Source organism: Oncorhynchus mykiss, chromosome 24 (genome assembly GCF_057628025.1).
Source record: "Oncorhynchus mykiss isolate SJ-2025 chromosome 24, ASM5762802v1, whole genome shotgun sequence".
NCBI lineage: Eukaryota > Metazoa > Chordata > Actinopteri > Salmoniformes > Salmonidae > Oncorhynchus > Oncorhynchus mykiss.
Genome location: NC_143045.1, coordinates 34,610,529 through 34,620,059, shown reverse-complemented (window position 1 = coordinate 34,620,059; position 9,531 = coordinate 34,610,529). Strand labels below are relative to the sequence as shown.

Genomic DNA, 9,531 nt, shown 5'->3' with positions numbered 1-9,531 from the left:
GCCTACACTCACCTATGGCGATGTACAGACCAGTAACCTACTCTCAGATATGGCGATGTACAGACCAGTAACCTACACTCAGATATGGCGATGTACAGACCAGTAACCTACACTCAGATATGGCGATGTACAGACCAGTAGCCTACACTCAGAAATGGCTGCAAAGCACTTCTGTCAACAGTGGCACTGCACTGACCCAACACAGCTGTACACACACACACACCTGCCCAAGAACAGAACCATAACTTTGGTTTCATGCAAGTTTATTCGTCATTCACATATCCATCCCTGTTTGACTAAGATGAGAAGAGAAAATATGTGTTGGTATTAATAAAGGGGTGGAAGTTAAGCTAGCAGCTAGCAGCTAGCCCGAAGCTAGTACTTTTCAGACGGGGCGGAAACGTTTATTTCATTAGTCCGTTGTTGACACGGTCTCAAAATGTTTCACACGTCAGCAGTCTAGAATTCAAGATATTAGACTTTTAAGAAGCTAAATGTCACTGGCCACATCATCAAGATGATGCAAAATATCTGGATAAATTGACTGCTGACATGGAAAACATTTCAGGACTGTATCAAGGAGTGGACTCATGAAAGAAATACCCAAAACATTTCAGGACTGTATCAAGGAGTGGACTCATGAAAGAAATACCCAAAACATTTCAGGACTGTATCAAGGAGTGGACTCATGAAATAAATACCCAAAACATTTCAGGACTGTATCAAGGAGTGGACTAATGAAAGAAATACCCAAAACATTTCAGGACTGTATCAAGGAGTGGACTCATGAAAGAAATACCCAAAAGATTTGAGTGGATTTCCCTCTATGGATTTTGGGAACTGGCCAGCCAGGCACGTTTGATACATTTTCTACTAGCCCAGTCTGAATAGTACTAGGTTAGCGGCTAGCTTAACTTCCATCAATAGGCTAGCTTAACTTCCATCAACAGGCTAGCTTAACTTCCATCAACAGGCTAGCTTAACTTCCATCAACAGGCTAGCTTAACTTCCATCAACAGGCTAGCTTAACTTCCATCAACAGGCTAGCTTAACTTCCATCAACAGGCTAGCTTAACTTCCATCAACAGGCTAGCTTAACTTCCATCAACAGGCTATCTTAACTTCCATCAACAGGCTAGCTTAACTTCCATCAACAGGCTAGCTTAACTTCCATCAACAGGTAGTGTCCCCAATCACTACCATTGGGAATTGGGACATTTTTTTTAGACCAGAGGAAAGAGTGCCTCCTACTGGCCCTCCAACACCACTTCCATCAGCATCTGGTCTCCCATCAAAGGAACTGACCAGGACCAACCCTGCTTAGCTTCAGAAGCAAGCCAGCAGTGGTATGCAGGGTGGTATGCTGCTGGCAAAGTTCAGCCTGCTCTGAGAATTTTGTAACAACCAAAATTCAAATAATTTATGTTCTGATCTTTCTGATTCCCCCTTATGGTGTACATTCTTAGAAACGAGGATTCCTAAAGGGTTCTTCGGATGTCCCCATAGGATAACCCTTTTTGCAGGCGCAAATGTAAATGAGCTATTTACATGCTGAAGCGCCATATGGTGTCATCCTTTTCACCTACAATTTTAGAAAATGTTTCGACAGAGGGTTCTACATGGAATCCAAAAGAGTTCTACCTGGAACCAAAAAGGGTTATTCTATGGGGACAGCTGAAGAACCCTTTTGGAATCCTTGTTTATTAGAATGTACAGGTAAGGGGGAATTGGAAAGATCAGCACAGGAATACAATATTCTCAGAGCAGGCTCAACTTGCCCGACAGCAAATAATTCCATAAATGATGGAACTCTTCGGGCAACCCAAAAATAGTCCTGACTTGCCGGAACGGGCAAGTGTCTTTAAGCCTTAAAGTAAATTCCTTACAAAGAAAGACATCTCCAATGGGATAATACGCCACTTGTCTCCGATATTTAATGTCTGAATAAGTCCCTTAGTCTGGTGTCTTATATATCAGGCCTGGGTAGGCCACAGTTTTAATGACTTTATATTTATTAGTCTGGGAACAGAACAGAGTTTTAATGACTTTATATGTATTAGTCTGGGAACAGAACACAGTTTTAATGACTTTATATTTATTAGTCTGGGAACAGAACACAGTTTTAATGACTTTATATTTATTAGTCTGGGAACAGAACAGAGTTTTAATGACTTTATATTTATTAGTCTGGGAACAGAACACAGTTTTAATGACTTTATATTTATTAGTCTGGGAACAGAACACAGTTTTAATGACTTTATATTTATTAGTCTGGGAACAGAACACAGTTTTAATGACTTTATATTTATTAGTCTGGGAACAGAACAGAGTTTTAATGACTTTATATGTATTAGTCTGGGAACAGAACACAGTTTTAATGACTTTATATGTATTAGTCTGGGAACAGAACAGAGTTTTAATGACTTTATATTTATTAGTCTGGGAACAGAACACAGTTTTAATGACTTTATATTTATTAGTCTGGGAACAGAACACAGTTTTAATGACTTTATATGTATTAGTCTGGGAACAGAACAGAGTTTTAATGACTTTATATTTATTAGTCTGGGAACAGAACAGAGTTTTAATGACTTTATATTTATTAGTCTGGGAACAGAACAGAGTTTTAATGACTTTATATGTATTAGTCTGGGAACAGAACAGAGTTTTAATGACTTTATATTTATTAGTCTGGGAACAGAACAGAGTTTTAATGACTTTATATTTATTAGTCTGGTGTCTTATATCAGGCCTGGGTAGGCCACAGTTTTAATGACTTTATATTTATTAGTCTGGGAACAGAACACAGTTTTAATGACTTTATATTTATTAGTCTGGGAACAGAACACAGTTTTAATGACTTTATATTTATTAGTCTGGGAACAGAACAGAGTTTTAATGACTTTATATTTATTAGTCTGGGAACAGAACACAGTTTTAATGACTTTATATTTATTAGTCTGGGAACAGAACACAGTTTTAATGACTTTATATGTATTAGTCTGGGAACAGAACACAGTTTTAATGACTTTATATTTATTAGTCTGGGAACAGAACACAGTTTTAATGACTTTATATTTATTAGTCTGGGAACAGAACACAGTTTTAATGACTTTATATTTATTAGTCTGGGAACAGAACACAGTTTTAATGACTTTATATGTATTAGTCTGGGAACAGAACAGAGTTTTAATGACTTTATATTTATTAGTCTGGGAACAGAACACAGTTTTAATGACTTTATATTTATTAGTCTGGGAACAGAACACAGTTTTAATGACTTTATATTTATTAGTCTGGGAACAGAACAGAGTTTTAATGACTTTATATGTATTAGTCTGGGAACAGAACAGAGTTTTAATGACTTTATATTTATTAGTCTGGGAACAGAACAGAGTTTTAATGACTTTATATGTATTAGTCTGGGAACAGAACAGAGTTTTAATGACTTTATATTTATTAGTCTGGGAACAGAACACAGTTTTAATGACTTTATATTTATTAGTCTGGGAACAGAACAGAGTTTTAATGACTTTATATGTATTAGTCTGGGAACAGAACAGAGTTTTAATGACTTTATATTTATTAGTCTGGGAACAGAACAGAGTTTTAATGACTTTATATGTATTAGTCTGGGAACAGAACAGAGTTTTAATGACTTTATATTTATTAGTCTGGTGTCTTATATATCAGGCCTGGGTAGGCCACAGTTTTAATGACTTTATATTTATTAGTCTGGGAACAGAACAGAGTTTTAATGACTTTATATGTATTAGTCTGGGAACAGAACACAGTTTTAATGACTTTATATGTATTAGTCTGGGAACAGAACACAGTTTTAATGACTTTATATTTATTAGTCTGGGAACAGAACAGAGTTTTAATGACTTTATATTTATTAGTCTGGGAACAGAACAGAGTTTTAATGACTTTATATTTATTAGTCTGGGAACAGAACAGAGTTCCTTTAAGAAGTGGAAACGCAGTAAAGCAATAGTGACACATTTCCTCTGGGCTTTGAGCTATGGTTTTGTGTTTGGCGGAATGAGATGTGTACGTGTGTGTTTGGATGAAGGCCACAGGTGCTTTCTCTCCCCAGGTGGAGAAAAATGTCTAAACTTTTTAAACTCTGAAAAGGAAAACTATTTCCCTCTCTTGGAATTGCCATGTTCTCTCATCCACACCTGGTAGTGACTCTCTCAGGTATTTACACTGAGGCAAGCACACAGAGTGGCAGGGTAGCCTAGTGGTTAGAGCGTTAATAAAGGTTAAATAAAATAAACAGAGCAAACTATGTATGTTTAAATTATCTTATTTTTTCTTAATATTTCAAACATTGGCCAGAACAGCCCCATAGCCTTTGTCAAAAGTTTCTCAAGAGACCAGCAAATGAACAATGCTCTCTGCATGTGATTTCTCCTCTAAGGATTAGGCTATAGGGCCGCCCCTACATTAACATTGTAGGGATTTGGGATTACTGCAAACAGCAACTTCTTAGGAATTTTGGATTTCACAGCAAGACTGTTTTTTCAGACTCTCAGGTGAGGTCATATGGTCAAATAGCAGCATGGCATGTGTCTGTGCTGTCATAGTGAATGGACTGGGGAAAACAGGAGCTATTCTGAAAAATACAAAAGGCTAAGAAAATACATTTTACGAGGTGATGATCAACTGTGATGAGTCTTGTGATATGTAGCCGACATTAAAGGTTGATCTGTAAATTTACATTTGAATGTTGTAAGTGATCAAATGGTTGACCCTGGGTTATAGATGTCTCCAACAAATATATTATGTTTTCCTATTGAATGTACAAGGTACATTTCCTAAGCTCCCACATTGTGTCTAACTAACTGGTGGCCAGCGTTCTTCTTCTTCTTCTGGGGATTTTATATAGTGGTTGACAACCAACTTTAAGGTGCATCACCGCCACCAACTGGACTGGAGTGTAAACCAGTGAGAAGGAAGGTCTCAATTCTATTCAATATTCTCGTCTCCCTATGGAAAATTAAATACCGCATCTCCTGAAGATTTCCCCAGCAGTTCACTCACTTTTGGCTAGCGCCAGCCACTATAGGCTATTCGTGCTTCTATTTGGCCTAGTGACTCTGCTGACTGCTGCGACACAACACGTGTTTGTTGCGTTATCCAGCCTCCGCAGTGCCACAGAATCTGAACGCCATCTGGTGGCGAATCATAGCGAAGGAGAAAGTTGTTTTGTTTGTTATAAAGCAGAACAAACTGATTTTTTTTCATGTGGGGATTGATTTAGATTAACTTGTGTGTGGAACATTTTAAGACCAAGAATAAATCCAAAGTTAACCTTCATAAGAGGTGGTGGAGTAGCCTCTGTGATACCAGGAAGTGGAGCCAGTTAGTTTCTGAAAAAAACTATTATTCCCATGATGCAGTTCATGTTCCAGTGACATCCCATGCTGCGGTTGTTTTTGTTCTGTCGCTGCTGTCAACCATCACCAGATAAATAACGGTCTGTAGGCGGAATAACGTCAGTAGACTTCAATTAAAGGTGTTGTCGTTGCAAGTAAGTACTATCATCAGGCTTAACGTTGCACGGTTTGCGTGTTTTCCCGCAATGTTGTCTTCGGTTCCACCGCGGATCTTCATGCGAAGGTCGCGCAGCCTTTCCCCGTGCCGTGTGCTCCAGACAAGCACAAAGGACGCCGCGAGGAACCACCTCATCCTCGATAAAGCGGACGCCAACCGGAACCCCATCGTTTCTACCTCCCGTGTCTCCCGTAGAGGAATTCTGAGCGAGGAGGCGAAAGGCCAGAGTGTGAGCCTGGCCATACAGTATCACCATCTGGCCCCCAGATGGCTCTCTAATCTCCAGGGTCGCAGGAGCTCCTGGGCCTCTCTGGCTTCCAAGGGACGCAACAACAACAACCTGTACTGGGAACAGAGCGGGGGAAGGACCGGGGGACAGAGCGGGAGCAGCCGCCCTTACGCACTGGCCTCTGCTGGGGTACTGTCCGCTGCAGCCATGGCCTTCTGCCTCAAGAAGGACTCTGATACGAAAGGTGTGTGTGTGTGTGTGTGTGTGTGTGTGTGTGTGTGTGTACACACACTCTGCTAAAGATACTTAAAGGTCATGAGTCTTCTTTCCAGGTGATGCACTTCTGGAGGCTGCAAGGACCAACAGCTCACAAGATGTGGCAAGGTACATTATAAACACACACACACACACAGAGACTCTCCTGAGTTCCACACAATACACATGCTGACTGTCTGTACAGGGGCATACTGACTGTCTGTACAGGGGCATACTGACTGTCTGTACAGGGGCATACTGACTGTCTGTACAGGGGCATACTGACTGTCTGTACAGGGGAATACTGACTGTCTGTACAGGGGAATACTGACTGTCTGTACAGGGGAATACTGACTGTCTGTACAGGGGAATACTGACTGTCTGTACAGGGGAATACTTACTGTCTGTACAGGGGCATACTGACTGTCTGTACAGGGGCATACTGACTGTCTGTACAGGGGAATACTGACTGTCTGTACAGGGGAAAAGCTTTTACATTTAGACAAGACTTCTATGTGACAGAGACATCCAGAGCCTCTGATTGGTTGCTGTTGCGTTCCCTCTGATTGGCTACGCTAAGTACCCAGTAGAATAACACGCATGTTGAGCCAAACATTACAAGTTATGATCGTCGTAAGATGGAGATTTATAATTAGTGTGATTACTGCTAGTCTCCAGGAATAGAGTCAATCACACATTTGAATTGTTTACATACTTCTCTACACTACTATACTGCTGTAGGAAATGAAGGAAAAAAATGAATTACTCCACAAGTCTGTGAGGTCCTAATCATATGGAGTCTCATGGCAGACAGTATTTCTGGAAGTGTCCATGTTTACCACCTGCACATCATTGGATTCCCAGTTGTCTCCACTAGAGGGAGATAGAGGTCCATGTCTGTCTAGTTTAGTTGGTTCCCCATTAACTACTGCCCATGTAGCAGCTAGTCTTCCTGGGGTCCACATAAAATTTACTAGTACATGACAAAGTACAGAAAAGTTATAGACAAGGACATCAAATAATAATATACAGTACCAGTCAAAGGTTTGGACATTTTTTACATGTTTTATTTCACCTTAATTTAACCAGGTAGGCTAGTTGAGAACACCTTTATTTAACCAGGTAGGCAAGTTGAGAACACCTTTATTTAACCAGGTAGGCTAGTTGAGAACAACTTCTCATTTACAACTGCGACCTGACATACCTACTCATTCAAGGGTTCAAATTTGTATTTTTTTAAAAACTATTTTCTACATTGTACTATTGTGTACCTTTTAGTAGCGCTTCCCTTCCTCCTTTTTCTACACAAATGTTTCTTTAAAAAGACGAGAAGAGAAGTAGTACATTTCTCTTCAACCCTCAACCATGAAAAGACTATCATGCATGTGGTGCTCCCGAGTGGCGCAGCGGTCCAAGGCACGGCATCTCAGTGCGTCAGGGTGTCACTACAGACACCCTGGTTCGAATCCAGGCTGTATCACAACCGGCCCGTGATTGGGAGACCCATAGGGCGGCGCACAATTGGACCAGTGTTGTCTGGGTTTGGCCGGTGTAGGCCGTCATTGTAAACTTGCCTAGTTAAATAAAGGATAAATAATAAGAAATAAAATGTTGATATTAGTTGTGTGTGCAGTTAAGGGCAAGACATGCTGCTCTGTTTTGAGACAGCTGCAGGTCTTTCTCTGCTGCAGCTGACCATGTTACCGGACAGTAATCAAGACGGGACAAGATCACAGCCTCAACAGCTAATACAGTTGATCTTTTGTGTCAAAAACGCAGGACATCTCCCCATCTTCACAACAACTGCCAATATGACTTGACCGTGATAACTGACAATCCAATGTTTCTCCTTGGGAGTTCAATGGTCACACCCTTTATGCACAACTCCAGTTGAGGTTCTAAAAGAATGCTTTGAACCAAATGCTTTTGATTGTATTTAAGACCAGTTTTATTGTTAAAGACCCATTCGGACACTGACTAACTCCCTGCTAAGAGTCTCAGTGAGCTCACTGGCTGTAGGTGCTGATGTGTAGAGTGTGCAATCATCAACATACATAGTCATTTTAGCTTCTTGTAAGACCAGTGGCAAATTATCTGTAAAATTCGAGAAGAGTAATGGCCTAAGGGAACTGCCCTGGGGGACACCGCTCTGTACATATCTGATGTTAGAGAAGCTTCCATTTGAAGAATACTCTCTGGGTTCTATTGGATAAATAACTTTCCATGTGATGGCAGGTGATGTAAAGCTATAGCAAGTGAGTTTTTCAAAAACATCAAAGGCTGCATTGAAATCTAACAATACAGCTCCAACTATCATTTTATTATCCATGTATTTTAGCCGATCATCAGTCGTCTGAGTCGATGCAGTACATTTTGAGTGTCCTTACATGCTGAAAGTCACTAGTTAGCTTGTTCTTTGAAAAATAGCATTCTATTTGTTTAAAACCCAATTTTCTCCATCAGTTCACTAAGAACAGGCAGCAAACTGGTTGGTCGGCTGTTAGAGCCAGCAAAGGATGCTTTACTATTTTTAGGCAGTGGAATTTAGATTCCTTCCACACCTGTGGACACACACTCATTAAAGCTTTAGTTAAAGATATAGAAAATAAGGGTGGTAATACTGTCTGCTACTGTTCTGAATAGTTTCCCTTCAAGGTTTTCTATACCTGATGGCGTATCATTATTGATAACGATAACAATCGTTTTTCTACTTTTTCCACACAAATTCCACACAAATTCCGAAACCGTAATTCTCATTTCATTTTTCAATCTTCAATGCACAAATTTGATGGTTCAATGTTGTCATTTCACTTCTCAGTTTGTCTGCTTTACCAGTGAAGTAGTGATTTGAAGTGATTTGCTGTATCAAAAGGTTTTGTTATAAATGACCCATCAACTTCAATGAACGACGTTTTCTGCCCATAATATTTAGGTGCTCATGTATTTTTCCATAGTTTTTTAGGTAATTTATCTTGTTTTGGTGATTTATCATTTCTTTTTTGTTGTTGTTTACTTTGGTCACAAAATTGTTCAGTGTGAGAGGTAGAGGGCAGTCAGACTGCATCACAGAGATACAGTTGAAGTTGGAAGTTTACATACACCTTAGCCAATTACATTTAAACTCAGTTTTTCACAATTCCTGACATTTAATCCTAGTAATAATTTCCTGTCTTAAGGTCAGTTAGGCTCAACACTTTGTTTTAAGAATGTGAAATGTCAGAATAATAGTAGAGTGATTTTAATACAGCTGGCTGCGACAGAGCCTGGCCTCGAACCCAGAGTCTCTGGTGGCACAGCGATGCAGTGCCTTAGACCACTGCACCACCCGGGAGGCCCATCAATCTCATCTCTGAGTATAGATGTGAAAAGGGCACCTGCCACCTGTTATTGTAGCAGCAGTATGTTGCCTGTTCCCTTATCTAACATTACGCGCGTAAGTGTGTGTAGGTTTAATGGCGTGTGTCACTCTGCTACAGCGTTGGGAC

General features: G+C 40.1%; 1 protein-coding gene across 2 annotated transcripts in view; it reads left to right on the top strand.

Moving 5' to 3' along the window:
* The first annotated feature begins 4,896 nt into the window (after positions 1–4,896).
* Positions 4,897–9,531, top strand: part of clpb (ClpB family mitochondrial disaggregase) — an 89,124-nt gene continuing 84,489 nt past the window's right edge. The window contains exons 1-2 of one of the 2 annotated variants that reach the window (XM_090218902.1): positions 4,897–6,035; positions 6,124–6,175. In XM_090218902.1, coding sequence (XP_090075028.1) covers positions 5,591–6,035; positions 6,124–6,175 — 497 coding nt within the window. In that variant the 5' untranslated portion in view covers positions 4,897–5,590. The remainder of the gene's footprint in view (positions 6,036–6,123; positions 6,176–9,531) is intronic. The other variant, XM_090218901.1, reaches the window with a different exon arrangement.